At 34.7% G+C, this 18,255-nt stretch overlaps 1 protein-coding gene across 2 annotated transcripts in view; it reads left to right on the plus strand.

The window, feature by feature from the left end:
- Positions 1-18,255, plus strand: part of CD2AP (CD2 associated protein) — a 156,626-nt gene that overhangs the window by 95,560 nt on the left and 42,811 nt on the right. For both annotated transcript variants that reach the window (XM_033217393.1, XM_033217395.1), the window contains exons 6-11: positions 4,632-4,819; positions 7,397-7,475; positions 7,889-7,983; positions 10,240-10,344; positions 11,717-11,753; positions 12,859-12,921. In XM_033217393.1, the coding sequence (XP_033073284.1) occupies positions 4,632-4,819; positions 7,397-7,475; positions 7,889-7,983; positions 10,240-10,344; positions 11,717-11,753; positions 12,859-12,921 (567 nt within the window). The remainder of the gene's footprint in view (positions 1-4,631; positions 4,820-7,396; positions 7,476-7,888; positions 7,984-10,239; positions 10,345-11,716; positions 11,754-12,858; positions 12,922-18,255) is intronic.

Here is an 18,255-nt window from a genome sequence, read left to right on the forward strand (position 1 = left end):
AAAACTCTAGCAACTTGGGATGTTTTTATTTTTGAGACAGGGTCTCACTCTGGTGCCAAGGCTGGAGTGCAGTAGTGCAGTTTCTACCGGAGTGATCTCCACTCACTGCAACCTCTGCCTCCTGGGTTCAAGTGATTCTCTCACCTCAGCCTCCCGAGCAGCTGGGACTACAGGTGTGTGCTGCCACGCCTGACTAATTTTTCTATTTTTTGGTAGAGATGGGGTTTCACTGTGTTGGCCAAGTTGGTCTCTAACTCCTGACCTCAAGTGATCCACTTGTCTCAGCCTCCCAAAATGCTGGGATTACAGGCGTGAGCCACTGCACCTGGCTGGGATAATTTTAAATGGTCTAACATATGTAGCTGGAGTCCCAGAAGGAGAGAAGAGAGGGTGGATGAAAAAATGTTTGAAGGAATAATGCTAAAAAATTTTCCAAATTTGATGCAAGTTATAAACCCACATATGCAAGATTGTAAACAAAGCTTGGCAGATAGTAATCATGTGCTGAATGCAAGCAACAAAGCAAAAACCTTAGAAGGGACCACAGGAGAAAAGCTACATCAAATAAATGAGGTAAGAATTCTGCAGATTATCTTCAGAAACTGTATAAATCACAAGACAATCTCCCATGGGTACTGAGGGGCAATTATGTTTTAAAGCCTAGAGCAGCACCTCAGAAACAAAACATTGAAGTTGTCTTAGTTTTTGCTGCTGTAACATCATGCCCAAGACTGGACAATTTGTTAAAAACAAAAACTCTTTCTCACAGTTCTGGAGTTTGAGAAGTCCCCTCATCTAGGCACTAGCAGGTTCAGTGTCTGATGGGGCCTGCCTGGTCTCTGCTTTGAAGATAGTGCCTTGTTTCTGTATTCTCCAAAGGGGATGAATGCCGTGTCTTCCCCTGGCAGAAGGGGGAGAGGGGTGATCTCACTCGCTCAAGCCTCATGGTCTAATCACCTCCTAAAGGCCTCAGCTCCTAATACTACCATGTTGGGTCTTAGGTTCTAACATAATGAATTTTAGAGGGACACATACATTCAGACTGTAGCAGAGGTATAGCTAATAAGTTAATAGTAAAATGGAATACTAAGAAATGCTTTTTTTGAAAAGAAAGACTGGAAATGAGAAAAAAGGAAGAAATATCAAGTGGGTAAATAGAAGAAAACAAATAGCAAGGTAATGGATTTAAACATAACTACATCAGTGGTTATGGTAAATGCAGATGGTCCAAAAACTTCAATTGAAAGACTAAGATTGTCAGCCTGGATGATACAAAAATTCACTGACATGTTAAAAGAAAGATAGAAAAAGATGTTCTGTGCAAAGCGTAATAAATTTAGAATGACTATATTAATATCAAAGTATATTTCAGGAAAGAAAATATTACCACGGAATAAAAAGGACATTTTATAGTGATGGAGCTAATTCATAAAAATTAATAGCAATTCTAAATATATAACTCAACAATAGAACTTCAAAGTACATGAGATACAAACTTCCAGAACTGAAAGAAAATAGATAAATCCATGAAAAGAATGAAAAGATTTAAACATGTATCTCTCAATAATTGATAGAACTAATGAACAAAAAGATGAGCAAAATTCATATTTAGAAGACTTGAACTGAATAACATTCTTAATTAAGTGGACCCAAATGACGTTTACGGAATAGTTCAACAACAGAGTACTTTCTGAAGTACTTTTGAAAGTACTTTTTGAAGTACACTTTTGAAGTTTACTTGGAATCTGCACGAGATAGACCCTATGTTGGGGCATCAGACAAGTCTCATCAAATTTAAAAGGATTGGCATTGAACGGTACAGGTTTTGTGACCACAGTGGAATTATTTGTGAAACACCAAGATATTTGGGAAATCCTCAGATACTTGAACAACACTTGTAAATAACCTACGGATTAAAGAAGAAATTATAAGGGACATTAGAACAGTTTTTGATATAAATGAAAGTGAAACACAACATATCAGAATTTGTGGAATGCAGGTAAAGCAACATCTGTAGGGCAATTTATAGCCTTAAATGCTTGAGTAATAGAAGAGATACCTTAAACAAGAAAAGGGAGAGCAAATTAAACCTGAAATAATTAGAAGAAAGGAAATAAGAGCAGAAAACTCTGAAATAAAAAACAGACCAACAGACAAGAAAATCAAGTTCAAAAGTTGAGTGTTGTGAAATGATTAAAAAAAAAAAAAAAATTGGTAATACCCTAACAAGACCGATCAAAGAGAAAAGAGAAAAACAAAAGTTACTATTTTCAGATGTGAAGGGATATCACAGACCTGACAATTAAAAGTGTAATACGGAAATATGCTCATAAATTTGACAGCTTAGATGAGATATGCAAACCCTTGTAAAAGCATAATTAACCAGAGCAGACATAGAAGAAATAGAAATTCTAGATAATCTATGTGAAATAAATTGTATTTAATATAAAAAAATCTTCACATAAGGAAAATTTCTAGCCAAGGTGATTTTCACTGGTACTATCAAGCATTTGATCTTACACAGATTCTTTCAGATTTCTTAGGTCTGTATGGCCTTGATATCAAAACCTCATGAAGTAATTTGAAAAAAAGGAACTACATATTATTATCTCTCATGAACACAGACACAGAAATCTTTGAAGTATTCCATCAAATTCAGCAAAATATTTAAAGGTTACGTCAAACTCAGCAAAATATATAAAGGTTAGTACATCATGATACTAATGGGGTCTGTTCCATCCATGCAAGGTTGGTTTAAAAAGTTTATATAATTCACAGTGTTAACAGTTTACAGGGGAACAACCATATGGTCATTTCACTAGATGCAGAAAGATAATTTACATATTCAGTTCTTAATGATGAAAACGCTACATAGTAGCATAGAAGGGAGTTTTCTAAATTTTATAAAGCTCATCTGTGAAAAACCTGAAGCTACATTCTTAATGGTAGATACGTAGTAGCATATCTGTACAATGGGATACTAATCAGCAATAAGAAGGAATGAAGCATGGGTGCATGCAGCAGCATGGATGAATCTCATATATTCTGTGTAGCCAAAGAAGTAGATGTAAAAAGCTTATGTACTATGTGATTATAATTTATTTGAAAAAGGGCAAATGTATAGTGACAGTGAAGTTCAGAGGTTTCTTGAGGCTTGGGGGAAGGATCGACTGTGATGGTGTACAAGTGTGTGACGAATTGTTCTGTATCTTGCTGTATTTACGTGGTGTGACATTTGTCAAATATTACTGAAATGTGTATTTAAAACGGGTTCATTTTATTGATTGTAAACATTCTCTCAATGAACTTGAATTTTAAAAATATGTTACGAAACTGTCTTCTCCACTTCAGTCTTCTATGTGACTTAGGATAATATTGAAAATGGTTAGGGTAGATCACTATACTTGTTAGCATTATATTTTTTAAGTTAATAACTTGTTTTGGCAAACCACCTGTAAAATGGTCATTTCGATCGATGCAGAAAGATATTCTCACATTTGATTGGAGACTTTGTGATCTGAACCATTATATTGAATTGTTTAAGACTGTGGTTTTGGGGTCATCTAGAATTCACTTCAAAAACTGACTTTGTTGCTACCTGTATGTCCCTGGGAAAGTCATTAATATCCCTTTGTCCAAGTTTATTTATTTGTAAAATGAGAAGTAATAGTGCTTAATGTTAAGAAGCTCGTGTGGGCTTGTAAAAATGAGATAATTCATATGCAGTGCTTAGCCGAGTGCCTGGTACAGAATTAGCTCTGAATAAACGGTAACTACTGTTTTTATTGTCCCTGTTGTTCTGGTATTTTTCAACAGACTACCTCAGTTCAGTGAACTGTCACCACATATTTTTCCTTACCCCATACCCCCAGTCTTCAGTGTTTCTGGATTTTTACTCTAGAACTTTGTTTCTTACTTAGATTATAAGGCTCTTTGAGGATCTCTTGAAAGCTGTACCTGTTTTACCCAGAAAAATGTACATAAAAATAACCACACAGTTTTCCATAGGGTTGTTCATGGACTTATTGAGCCTATACATAAGAACCCTTGTTGCTGAGCAAGAATGTAAAACGTTCTTACCCATATAATATTAAACTTAAAATTTTTTTATTATTATATAGTAATGGTTTCCATTGACTGCTTTAAAATTAGACCTGTTACCTAGTCTCTGAGCTAAAAGAACAGGTTATGAACTATTGACCTTTTTAAAATAAACATTCTCAGTTTTTATATTCAGAAACTCATGCTTTGATTGGATTGAATCATATAGCTTTAAAAAATAATCTTATCTCTATTGTTTGTCTCACATTGTATCATCTTTGGCCAAAAGCTATACATTGACATGCTGTTTTTAAGGACCTCGTATGACATGATTTCCTAATTAGGATTTCTTAATTTTACTAATTAAATTTACTTAAAATTATTATTGTTTTGCACAAAAAAAAAGCCTGTGTAAACTGCATAAATTGCATCTTGCTCTTGTGGATATTTCAGTACTGAATCATTTGATTTTTTTTTTTTAATTTTTACCATGTTTTATTAGAAGGCATATAGAATATAGACATTATGACGGGATGGGCAACGTTTTGTGATTCTAGGTGTCATTCTTCAAAAACAAATTATTGTTTCAGAAACTGTTTTGGGTGGGCCTACTTCACCTTTACCTTCTCCGGGAAATGGGAGTGAAACTGCACCTGGATCAATTACACAGCCAAAGAAAATTCGAGGAATTGGATTTGGAGACATTTTTAAAGAAGGCTCTGTGAAACTTCGGACAAGAACATCCAGTAGTGAAACAGAAGAGAAAAAACCAGAAAAGGTGGTAATGATGGACTTAAGTTAGATTAACTCCACTCATTCTCTCATTAAGCATTTTTAAAATGTTAAAGTCAGTTTGTAACTCTGTTCGATTTCTTTTTTTTGAGATCACTAATAATTTGGTTATGAATGAGTAGGCTGTGAGAAATTTTGTCTCCATATTTACAATATTGATATTCATGGTTGAATCTAATAAAATTAGAATGCTTATTTCTTGGTAAATTTAACACACTTAGTAGAAGCTTTAGGGTTTTTAGTTATCACAGTGTAAATAAAAATTAGAAAGTTTTTTTTTTGCCTTTTAAAAGCTACCATATATAAATTTAGTTTTGTATATAATAAATATATATTTAATTTGAATTAGACTTAAAATGGACTGTTTTGAAATGGATTTAGAAAGTATTAAATTACTTTTTATTTTAGCACTACTTAAATTTCCTCTAGATTGTCAACATTTGTTAAATTTACTAACCTTCTTTGAAGGTGTGGAGAATTTTATTTCATTAGCATTTTGCTGCCATTGTGAAATGAAACAAAGTAAATGAACCATAAATTATAAGAACTAAAAAGAGGGTTTAAAATAAAACCTTAAGCTGTTATTTTGGTGGTAAAATAGCTACAGTCTGTAGAGCATATTTTCCACAGTTCCTTCTGTCCTATCTCTTTAACTCTGAAGAATTTAAAGTGTTACAGTGTTTATTTGATTCATGTAGCTACATCTCATTTAAAGACTGTGTTTTGGTTATTGAGATACTATGAAGTTTCCTCCTAAGATAGGTGCTTTCAACTTTTTTTTCCCTTTCCTAACTTGCTACCTATTTTTTTATGTAACAGTGAAGAGTTGGGTTCAGAAAAGAGAACTTGCACTTTCTATCCTACACATTCCTAGCTCTGAGACTATCTGGCATTAGGATTATGGGGTCAAATTGATTCTTGGTTTTAAAGGTAAAGTTTGGAATTCTCATGTTTTTTGGGGTAGTGCTCTATAGCTATATAACAGCTAGGAATGTTGGACAAGCAATTCTTGCATTGTGATAGAAATTAGACTAGATGGGCCGGGCGCGGTGGCTCAAGCCTGTAATCCCAGCACTTTGGGAGGCCGAGACGGGCGGATCACGAGGTCAGGAGTTTGAGACCATCCTGGCTAACACGGTGAAACCCCGTCTCTACTAAAAAAATACAAAAAGCTAGCCGGGTGAGGTGGCTGGCGCCTGTAGTCCCAGCTACTCGGGAGGCTGAGGCAGGAGAATGGCTTAAACCTGGGAGGCGGAGCTTGCAGTGAGCTGAGATCCGGCCACTGCACTCCAGCCTGGGCGACAGAGCAAGACTCCATCTCAAAAAAAAAAAAAAAAAAAAAAATGAAATTAGACTAGATGATCTTGTGCTCCTTCCAATTCTAAAGCTTGTGATTATATTGAATAACTTTATTGATTAATGATTACATTATCTTTTAATCATCCTTGATAATGTCCACTACTCAAGAGTTGTTATTAGTGACTGTAGTCTCAGGGTTACCCTGTATAATGGTCTTGTCAGGCTTGCTTTGATCACTGATCCAGGAATTGATAAAGTAGGGAGCACATTTGCTGTGTTTATAGGTACACCAGATTGGAAAATATGGTGGTTAGAGTTGGGGAAAACTATAGTAAGTATCTTAGAAGATAAACGGAAAACACAGTGGTAGGTAGGTAAGTTAGCAGTGTGTTCAGATTTTTAAGTATTGACATCTAAGGTTAAATGTACTGTTGTTTCTGGGTAGAGAACTTAAGGAAACACTAGTATAAGGTGGTAAAGGACTTAGTCGTTTACAGATTACAATGGACAAATGTCTAGTAGACTGTAGTTATGAGGAACATAAGAGTACCTGAATCATTTACATTCAGACAGCAATGAAGTATAAATAATTTTTTTTCTCCTCTTTCATTTTAAGGTTTAGTTCTGGGTTAAAACCTGGGCTCTGCTGCTAAATTCCTTTTACTATGGATAGATTACTTATATAAATTTATATTATTGTATAAATAGTGCCCACTTAATGCAGATAGTTATGAGTCTGTTAGTCCTATATGCACTATTTATGCAAAGTGTTTAGCCGAGGGATTTAACTTCTCAAGTGCTGTTGTTCTTATTTATTGTATTTGATTTATTGTATTTTGTAAAGATAGGGTCTCACCTTGTCATCCAGGCTGGAATGTAGTGATATAATCATAACTCACTTACAACCTTGAACTCCTGGTTTCAAGCAGTTCTCCTGCCTTGGCCTCCCTAAGTGTTGGGATTCAGGCATGAACCACCAGTGCCTAGCCTCTTATTTATTTTAGAGATTCTAAAATTAAATCTCATTAATATACTATGGGCATCAGAGAATATTATCTTTTAGATAAGGAATCTTAGCTCTGAGCTATGATTTAAGGAACTTTGGAGACCTTTACCTGTTTCATTGCTGATTTTTCAGTCACATTACTATCCTAGCTATAAGGACCATTAGGGAAAGCTGGGTAACTGTAAATGGAAACTTTGTTTAACAGTATTATCTTTATTCTATCTTAAAATAGTTCATGCCATTTTTTTTCTATTCTAGCACTTAATCCTGCCATCACTGGGATCCAAAACGCAGAGTGTGGAGATAACAAAAACAGATAGCGAAGGTAAAATTAAAGGTATGTATTTGAATAAAACTTTCGTATTGGGAATAGTAGAAATATACTCAAATGTATCATGAGACTTGTTGGAAGCATTTGTTACACTGCTTTATTAGAATAGCAAATTCTATTAGATGTAAGCACCACGAGGTCAAGGATTTTGATGTACTTTGTTGGTTGAAGGATGTATCTCCTTGTAGTTGAATCTGTGTCTGGAACATCACAAAGAGTAACTATTTGAATGAACGATTAATGAAGTTGTTATTTAACATATGGTATTGACTATAAGTATTTTAAAATTTAAAGATAGATTATTAAGTTCATCTTTAATCACTTTTAGTATACTTTACACAAGATACAGGCTTAATAAATAAGTATTTGTTGAATGAATCCATTTGTGTGAGCCACATTATTTGCATTCTTTATTTCAGCTAAAGAATATTGTAGAACATTATTTGCCTATGAAGGTACTAATGAAGATGAACTTACTTTTAAAGAGGGGGAGATAATCCATTTGATAAGTAAGGTAAGGTATTTCTGTTTTTCAGTGAATTGTTTATAGAAATATTTTTCAGAAGTTATACATTCACCCTAGAATGTTCTTATATTCACCCTGGAATCTAGAAGAGCTGGGACTTTGTCTTGTTTCTAAGTCCTGAAAACTTGGCATGTTATAAGTGCTCAGAACGTTCTCTTTTTGAGCTAACTTTTATTGACTATATTTGTTATAATTTATATATTGGAAATTATTGTTAACCATCATATTTGCTTTTTTTTTTAAAGTAATTCCTTTTTTTTTTTTTTCAATTAACCTCAACTTCCCAGATTTTTATTCTTTCTTCTCTTCCACTTCATTCTATTTTTTCTCCTATCTACCGTTTTGAGTGTTGTTTGTCATATAAACAGAAGAAGAAAAATAGGGACACAAGCTAAATGTCCATCAGTATGAAAATGGTTCTGAAACTCTTTATACTCTGGAAAATGATGTCACCATTTTAAAAATGGAAGTGATTTTATAACTTGGAATAAATCCTAATGCAAAATAAAGAAAAAACCCAGTAGTACTTTTGTGTGGGCAGAATCCTATATTAACTATATTATGAGAAAATTACAAATATTTGGTTTTTGCTATAACCTTGTAGAATAATTTTTGAAATTCCCCTGCCCACACACACCTTTTTAAAGTAGAGATGGAGTCTTGCTATGTTGTCCAGGCTGGTCTCGAACTCTTGAGCTCAAGTATTCCTTTTGCTTTGGCCTCCCAGAGTGCTGAGATTACAGGTGTGAGCTGTCACACCTGGTCCCATTGTTTTACATTGACTTTGTTATAAGATGGCATAGTGTATATAATTGTTTTTTAAAATAAGTTTTATTGTGTATACTTAAAGGATAATGATGTTATAGGATACATAGTAGTAAAAAGGTTATTATAGTGAAGCAAATTGACATATCTATCATCAACTGCAGATAAAATCATTTAGCAAGAATTTTGTAAATTTATGTAAATTTTCATATTAATGTAATTTGCACTGATTACACTTAATTTTTCATGCAAGGGTGGTGAATATTTAGAAGAAACTTAGAAAGTCTTGTTAATTTAAAAAGAAAAAAATTTAAAGACAAGGTCTTGCTTTGTCGCCCAGGCTGGCGTGCAGTGGTGTGATCATAGCTCACTGCAGCGTTGAGCTCGTGGGCACAAGTGATCCTCCTGCCTCAGCCTCTCAAGTAACTGGGACTACAGTTGCATCCCATTGTGCCTGATTAACTTTTTTTTTTCAAATTTTTTTTGTAGAAACAGGGTCTTGCTATGTTGCCCAGGCTGGTCTTGCAAACTCCTGGCATCAAGCGATCTTCCCACATCAGCCTCTGAAGTTGCTAGGATTACAAAGCATGATCCACTATGCTTGGTCAAATCTCGTTAATTTTTAAAGCAGCTGAATAATGTGATTAATATTTAGTATATAAAGTGTTAAGAATGTTAAGAAAGATACAGTTTGGAAATTCATATTCTCCCTCTCCACCTTCGTCTCTTTTCCACTTCCTTTCATTGTATCTTTTTTTTTTGACACGGAGTCTCGCTCTGTCACCCAGACTGGAGTGCAGTGGTGTGATCTCGGCTCACCGCAACTTCGTCCTCCCGAGTTCAAGCAATTCTCCTGTCTCAGCCTCCCGAGTAGCTGGGACTACAGGTGCCTGTCACGATGCCCGGCTAATGTTTGTATTTTTAGTAGAGATGGAGTTTCACCTTGTTCGTCTGGCTGGTCTCAAACTCCTGACCTCAGGTGTTCCACCCACCTCAGCCTCCCAAAATGCTGCAATTACAGGTGTGAGCCACCATGCCCGGCCTTATTTTATCTTTCTCCTCTTTTCTCTGAGAACCTTTTAATGTTATAGATGGAATTTTAAAATAGATTTTTTCTTTTTTTAAATTAAACCCAATTTTGTAATTACTGCTAAAAGTAATACATGGGAAATATTTCCTTTTAGAAGGACAGTGTCATCTGTTTAGTTGCAGCTGGGCACAGTGGCTCATGCCTGTAATTCCAGCACTTTGGGAGACCAAATCAAGAGGATCATTTGAACCCAGAAGTTTATGGTTGCATGCCTGTGGTCCTAGCCAGTTGGGAGGCTGACTTGGAGGATCACTTGAGCCCAGGAGGTTGAGGCTGCAGTGAGTCATGATTGCATCACTGCACTCCAGCCTGGCCAACAGAGCAACACTTTATCTAAAAAAAAAAAAAGATAACTTTTATTGTCTTAATTATTCTATTTTGCTTTTTAGGAGACTGGAGAAGCTGGCTGGTGGAAAGGTGAACTTAATGGTAAAGAAGGAGTATTTCCAGACAATTTTGCTGTCCAGATAAATGAACTCGATAAAGACTTTCCAGTAAGCTTTTGTTTTTCAGTGATGATAATACTTGAAAGAACATTTTGCCACTAATCTTTTGTAAACAAGTTTTTTGCATTATTATCGAATAATTTTTATGAAAGCGTTTCAGATGTAGCTATTCAGGTAGGAGTTATTTGAGTTATAATAAAACAAAATGATGTTTCAGTTCCATACTTTATTCTTCCTTTGTTTCTTTCTCGACTGTACTGAAAAATAACCTTGGACTTCTTTATTTTACAATTTAAGAAGGACGGTCTATCCTAGTAACATAAATTAGTACTTTCCTGGAAGAAATTATATTTTATTTAATGTTGTTGAAAAGCTTTAGTTTATTTTAAGGTCTTGTGGAATTGCTGATAATGCTGTTGGTGCATTTTTTTGGGAGGGCAAGAAGCACTCTTTGCCTCAACAGAATTTGTTATTTTTAGTATCACTTCTCAGAGAAAAAGTGAGGCTGAGTCATTCATCAGTGGTCTTTGTCTTCCTACAACTTGGTCCCCTTTCCCCATGGATGAGGAATATAATGGAGTTTTTAAAATAGAGGGAAAGAGCATTAGCGCAAGCACACAGCAGGATGGGCTACCATGTTAGGTTTAAGACAATGCTGAACTCTCTAACTCTATGGAAGCTTAGGCTATCTGAGGCCTTTCTTTTGTTAGATTGCATTCAGTATTGATTTAGCCTTCATATGCTTTATTTTATACTTTTACTAAAGAATACATTTTTTCTGCTTTTATTATGTTTGTACATTATGGCTTATCAATTATTCTTAATTTGTGAAAACCAAGTCCACATACTTAGAAATGTATCTCAGTATTTTAAGGTATTAAGTCTTAAAAATGAATGAATGTTTACAAATTGAGAAAAAACACATCTTTACCTTTAACTGTTCCTTTGAGAGTTCCAAAGGGTTAAGAATGAAAACTTAGTCTATTTGTTGCTACTCTGCTTTTTAGAAAACAAAACAAAATGAAACAAAAAACAAGGTCTCTCCCTTGTTCTGCCAGTCCTCCTCTCCCCACAACCCCAGCTGCAAAAGAGGGATAAAATGGTACTTAGGAATCTTAACCTAGAGGAAGGCAGAGCAGAACATTTTTGCTCATTAAGATTTTTAAGGTTTATTCAATCCACTGAAATATGGATTGAAATATTTGACTGAATTTTGATCAATGAGGCTATTTATTCTAATGAAATAATTTGTTGTCATTGGTTTTTTTGGGTAGTTTTTACAATCTTAGCATTTTATAATTTTTGGCAAGGACGGAATGAAGAGGAGAAACATTTGTATGATTTAGATTATTACTAATTAGAGTTTAACTATATTCGATATGAAACTGGTCAACCGTTTCCACCATTATTATTTTAACAGAAACCAAAGAAACCACCACCTCCTGCTAAGGCTCCAGGTATGTAAGAAACACATTATTTAGTTTGCTGTTTTCAATTTTTTAAAATTCTAAAATGGTAAAATTGGATCTAATGCAAACTATTAATTTTTATCAAGTATGATGTTGTCTGTAAACATTTTTAGAAATATATGAAAATTGAGTGTTCACATGCATCAGTGTCTGTCATTTTTTTAAAAGTACAAATGGTATAAAATAAGAATCTTGAAAATGTAGCTACTTTATATGTAATTTTGAGTTAATAAAATTAATCAAATTTAAACTGTCTTAGAAAACTTAATATATTGACCTGGCCAATTCGTTATTTTACCTTTTCAAATGAAATCCATTTGTTAATGTCTCAAATAATAATTTACGTACTCTTTCAGACAATATGCTGAAGGTTAAACGAAGTAGATGATTTTAAACAGATGAATAAATTATGGTATACCGAGAAGTGTCTTCAAGAGTTAAAGTTTTGTAATCTAGCTCTTTGCTTCCATAACTACTATTTTCAAATAACTGCTCTTTACAAGTGTAATAAAAATTTCTATTTCCTATAAGATTTGCTGTTTTTTAGAATAATCCAAGTCTTTTTCTCCCCCTTGGTTTTAACTTTATGTTTGCTGACATAATCCTAGAGCAAAGAAAGCATAAGTTAAAAGTAATTTTTTTAGAAGTTGGTGTTGAAAGTTTATTATATAGCTTTACTGTGCAATATGGTAGCCACTAACCATGTGTGGCTTTTGAAATTAATTAAAATAAAATTTAAAAATTCAGTTTCTCAGTCATAAGAGTGCCATTTCAAGTGCTCAGTAGTCACATGTTGGCTACTGAAAAAAGAGAATGTTTTCATCACCACAGCTCTTCTGGACTGCAGTATGGTGGAGGATATGATCTGTAACACCTCAATTTGACAAAGAAGGAACTGAGACCACAGAGTAGGGTAATAGTGGCAGGTCCAGGATTAGAAATTGAGCCTGGTGATTCTGGTACATTGTTCTTTCTGTTAAAGCATGGTTTTTTCTGATGTTATTTTTCAATGCATCTTTACTTTTTAGAAGTGTAATTGTCTCTGTGCTTTAAAACTATCTTCTTACAAAAGTATTAATGTTTTCTCCCATAGCTCCAAAGCCTGAAATAATAGCTGCAGAGAAGAAGTATTTTTCTTTGAAGCCTGAAGAAAAGGGTGAGGCTAATTTTCAACTTTCAAAAAGACAAATATTTCTTTTATTGTCATTTTAAAGAGATCTGTTTCTCCACACTGAGTCATTTACACTGATTTTTAACAGGTATTCAGTATTTATTTTACAATGCTTGGAGTTTTCTGGGAGGGAGTAGTTCATTTAAGATTGATATAAAATTATGCTTTCTCAAACAGATAACAATTTACATCCATTAAAAAATTAAACTATTACTTTAGTAGGATGTTGTCTTTATTCATAGTTATTTAACAGACTGTGTAAGAAAACTAAGCATTAAATAACTATGCTTTTATTATTTTTATAGTGTTTCAGTTTTTTAAAAAATTCCGTAGAAGGTTGAAGACCCAGTTCCTACTTAAGCATGGAAATAATTAATTACATATTATTTAATCTCACTGCGTGTTTGTCATAATGTATACCTGGAAAGTTATTCCAGGGTGCCATATGTATTTTACTAAAAACCTTATTGGTTTGTTGTGAAATTGGAGAAAATAAGTCCTTCTCATTGTACATAAAGATATGCAATGATTGTCACTAGTAGATTAGTTTATATACATCAGGAAACTTGAATACTATTTTAGAATGCTTTTGTTTCTTCTCCCAGTGTTGTAGTCTAATCCATCCTTGTTTCTTGCCTAAAGTACTGTATCCTCTTATTTGATTTCTCTCACTTCAGCTCTTTTTCTGGCTTTCATACTTCATGTTGTTGCCAGAATGTTTTCTTTTTTTTTGAAATGGAGTCTCACTCTCTGGTCCAGGCTGGAGTGCAGTGGCGTGATCTCGGCTCACTGCAAGCTCTGCCTTCTGGGTTCATGCCATTCTCCTGCCTCAGCCTCCCTAGTGGCTGGGACTACAGGCACCCACCACCACGCCCGGCTAATTTTTTGTATTTTTTAGTAGAGACGGGGTTTCACCATGTTAGCCAGGTTGGTCTCAATTTCCTGACCCCATGATCCGCCCGCCTTGGCCTCCTAAAGTGCTGGGATTACAGTTGTGAGCCTCCGCGCCCAGCCCAGGATCATTTTTTTAGAGAGACTATTTTTTTTTAGAGCAGTTTTAGATTCACAGCAAAATTTAGCCAAAAGTACAGAGTTCCTGTATACTCCGTTTCTTCAAACAGGCACAATTTTTCCCACCGTTAACATTCTGTACCAGAGTGGTGTATTTGTTAGTCAGTGAGCCTCCCTACATTGACACTTCTTTATCACTCAAAGTCCATAGTTTCCTTTAGTGTTCACTCCTAGTGCTGTACCTATTACGGGTTTTGACAAATGTATAATGTCTGGTATCCACCGTTGTAGTATCATACAGAATTAGCATTACTACCCTAAAAACCTTCTTTACTCCACCTATTCATCTGTCTTTCCCTTTGACCCTTGGCAACCATTAATTTTTTTAATGACTCCATAGTTTTGCCTTTTCCAGAGTATCATATAGTTGGAATCATACAGCATGTAACCTTTTCAAATTGGTGTCTTTCACTTAATTATATGCCTTTAAATTTTCTCCATATGTTTTCATGGCTTGGGAGGCATTTGTTGTTAGCATTAAATAGTATTTCATTGTCTTTATATTCCACCGTTTATTAATCCACTCACTTACTGAGGGACATCTTGATTGCTTCTAAGTTTTGGCAATTATAAGGGGAGCTGCTATAAATGTGTGTAGGTCTTTGTGTGGACATATTTTCAATTCATTTGGGTAAATACCAAGGAGAGGGATTACCTGATAATATGACAAGAGTATACTGAGTTTTGTAGGCGCAACTGCCAAACTTCTTCCAATATGGCTGAACCATTTTGTACTCCCCCCAGTAATCAGTGAGAATTTCTCTTCTACATTCTAGCCAGCATTTGGTATTTTCAGTGTTTTGGATTTTGGTCTTTCTAATAGGTGTGTAGTGGTATTTTACTTTTGTTTTCAATTGCAATTCCATAATGCTATATGATGTTGAATATCTTCTCATATGCTTAATTGTCATTTGTGTATCTTTGGTAAAGTGTTCTGGTCTTTTGTTCATTTTTTATTCAGGTTTTTTTTCCTTCAGTTTTTTTATTTGGAAATTTTGGATAGCAGTCCTTTATTAGATTTCTTCTGCAAATATTTTCTCCCAGTCTGTGGTGTGTTTTCTTCACAGAGCAGAAGTTTTAAATTTGAAGCTTATCGGTGATTTCTTTTATGGATCATGACTTTGGTGTTTTATCTGAAAAGTCATTGCCATATTCAAGGCCATCTGGATTTTCTCCTGTGTAATTTCTAGGAATTTTATAGTTTTGTGTTTTACATTTAGGTTTGTGATTCATTTTGAATTAACTTTTGTGAAAGTTGTAAGGTCATTGTCTAGATTCATTTTTTTTTTTTTTTTGGCATGTGAATGTCTAGTTGATCCAACACCATTTGTTGAAAAGGCTTTCAGTTTTCAGATAAAAATCAAAAGTTTAAATTCAAGGCCCTCCAGTAACTGACCCCCAGATTATATTTTTGATATCATATTCTACCCTTTTTGTTTACTAAATGTAGCACTCTGTCTCTAGTCCATGAATATGTCATGTACTTTCCTAGCTTTATCTTTCTTTTTACTTTCAAAATGGAAGTTTTTTATATTCTTTTTTCTTAAGAATTTAAAAAATATGTTGCACAGTTTATGCCTAATGAAAATATTAGTCTCAGATTAATTCTTTGTGAACTAGTTTGGTAGGAATCTTAGATCAATTTTTAGTACTTGTTTGTAATATCAGTCCTACCTGAAAAACTCATCTTACCAAGATACGTAGAACCACATGTAAGAGGTATATTGCTGGCTTTATTGTCTATTTTTTTTTCTATTAAAAAAAGTCATGTCACCAGTTAGGCAGCAGTTTTGTTAAAATTCAGATAGTGACTTCCCCTTTTCCCTAAAATCAGTCAGTTGTTCTTACAAATAAAATGGAGGCCAGGCACGGTGTCTCACGCTTGTAATTCCAGCACTTTGGGAGGCTGAGGCTGGCGGATCACGAGGTCAGGAGATCGAGACCATCCTGGCTAACACGGTGAAACCCTGTCTCTACTAAAAATACAAAAAAAAAAAAAAACTAGCCGGGCGTGGTGGTGGGCGCCTGTAGTCCCAGCTACTTGGGAGGCTGAGGCAGGAGAATGGTGTGAACCCACTATGCGGAGCTTGCAGTGAGCGAAGATCATGCCACTGCACTACAGCCTGGGCGACAGAGTGAGACTCAGTCTCAAGAAGAAGAAAAAAAATTCGAAGATGATGCATTTTTATTACATTTATCTATGCAAAGTCCTGCCCATGGTGGAATGACAGGGACCGAATTTACACTCGAAATTAGACAACTAGAAAATTGGACAAATTATGTGAAACAGTGGCTTTCACTTACTGGACATCAGGCAGTATAAGTCACTGTGACACTGAAGTGAGACCTATAATTACCACAGCTTATTGTCTAGAAGCAGTTTACAGGCAGCAGAAAGGAGGAAGCCAAACAGACCTTGATGTCCTGCAGAGTTGAGGATGCAGAGATAGGTATTTAGGAAGGCCTGGGCAGCTACAATTTGTGGGGCAGAGTGCCAGAATGGTGGGAACTGCACAGAGAGTGCTCAGATCTGTAGACAGCTTACTGTGAGACTTTGCCTGAATATTGATCTACACATGCATGAAAAGAAACTTCTATAATGGAGAAATAAACATTGGAAAGCGGTAGGTGAAGCACTCTTTGTAACTCACAAATAGTTCATTTTTCCATGAGCCAGAGTAGACAGATCTCATAATATATAGCACATTGGATAGAGTTCATAAAAGAGTGTATCACCTTAGACTAAAGGCTTCTCTGCCTCTGTCTTGGAAATACGGCCAACAAATTCCAGAATAAAATTCAGTACAACTTAAAAGCATATAATAAAATTTTGTATTCAAGAGAGTAAAAATCACAACGTCCATTGTCTGATTAAAGATTGCCAGGCATAGAAAGAGCAAGAAAATAGCAATCCACAACCAGGGGAGAAAAGTCAGTCAGCAGAAAAGAGCAAGAAATGACAGAGGTGGTGGAGATAGAAGGCAAGTACATTAAAACAGCTACTATAAACATTTCCCATGTGTTTAAAAAGGTAGAAGAAAATGTGAACATAATAGTGCGAAAACTGGAAAATATAAGAAAGACCCAAACTGAACTTTTAGAAAAGAAGAATACAGTATCTGAAATGAGAAACACTGAATGGAATGTCCAGTAGATTGGAAACTGCAGAAGAAAATGTTAGTGAACTTGAAGACATAGCAATAGAATCATTAAAAATGTGTAGAAAAAAAGTGAACAGAATATTGGTTACCTGAATGACAAAATGAAGTGGTTTTACTGACCTATAATTGAGGTACCTAAGGAAAGGTGAGAGAATGGGGACATGAAAAAAATTGAAAGAAATAATGGCTGAAATTTTTAATTTGATGCAAATTTATGACAAAAAGTTTAAAGCCAGGAAGAAAATAACTACCAACCTGTAGTTTTCTACCTAACAAAAATACCTTTTGGAAATAGGGCAAAATTAAAACCTTTTGAGACAAAATCTCAGAGAACTTATTGCCAGTAGAAGTATATTACAGAAAATGTTAAAAGAAATTATTTTTGATAGAAGGAAAACAATAGTAGATTGGCAGTTGGTATTACTCAAAGCAATGAAGAATGCCAGAAGTAGTAAATATGTGAATAAATATAAAAGACATTTTCCCTCCATTTAAAAATCTCACAAGAACTGTTCACCTGGAATGACTTGAAAACTTAATATAAAGTGTTGGTTTTGGAGTTTAAGGGTAAATACGAGAATTTTTTGTATGTAGGATAGACAAGACAAGGCATAACAAGGGAAATGATTCTAAGTATTTTCAGAATGTTCTCATAAACCTGATATGCCTTTAATAGATCAGGTACCATGAATAAGAAAAATGTCAGTGTTGCCAGTGACCTTTGGACACGTGCATTGAGAGAGAGCCGGTTGAATATTAAATATTGTTAAATTATTTTTTACTAAGTAACAATAAACATAAATCAAAGTTCTACCCTTGTTCCCATAGTTGAGACAGGGAGCATTTTCAAACTATGGCTAGGATCAATTTGAAGCATCGTAAGCCTTCCAACAAGGAAATAAAGTATTTTTCATTTGTATTTTTGTTCGTGGTTTTTATCTTATGATCCTAAGATCTTATGATCTTAGGATAAAACCTAAGTTCCATAGGAGGTATCCTTTGATAAGCTCTGTTCTGTTGCAGTGAGGATGGGGTGGGGGGCGGGGAAGAAATACTTAGAAACCATGAAACTGATCACCCCTCTATT

Source organism: Trachypithecus francoisi, unplaced genomic scaffold (assembly GCF_009764315.1).
Source record: "Trachypithecus francoisi isolate TF-2019V2 unplaced genomic scaffold, Tfra_2.0 Lachesis_group10, whole genome shotgun sequence".
Taxonomy (NCBI): domain Eukaryota; kingdom Metazoa; phylum Chordata; class Mammalia; order Primates; family Cercopithecidae; genus Trachypithecus; species Trachypithecus francoisi.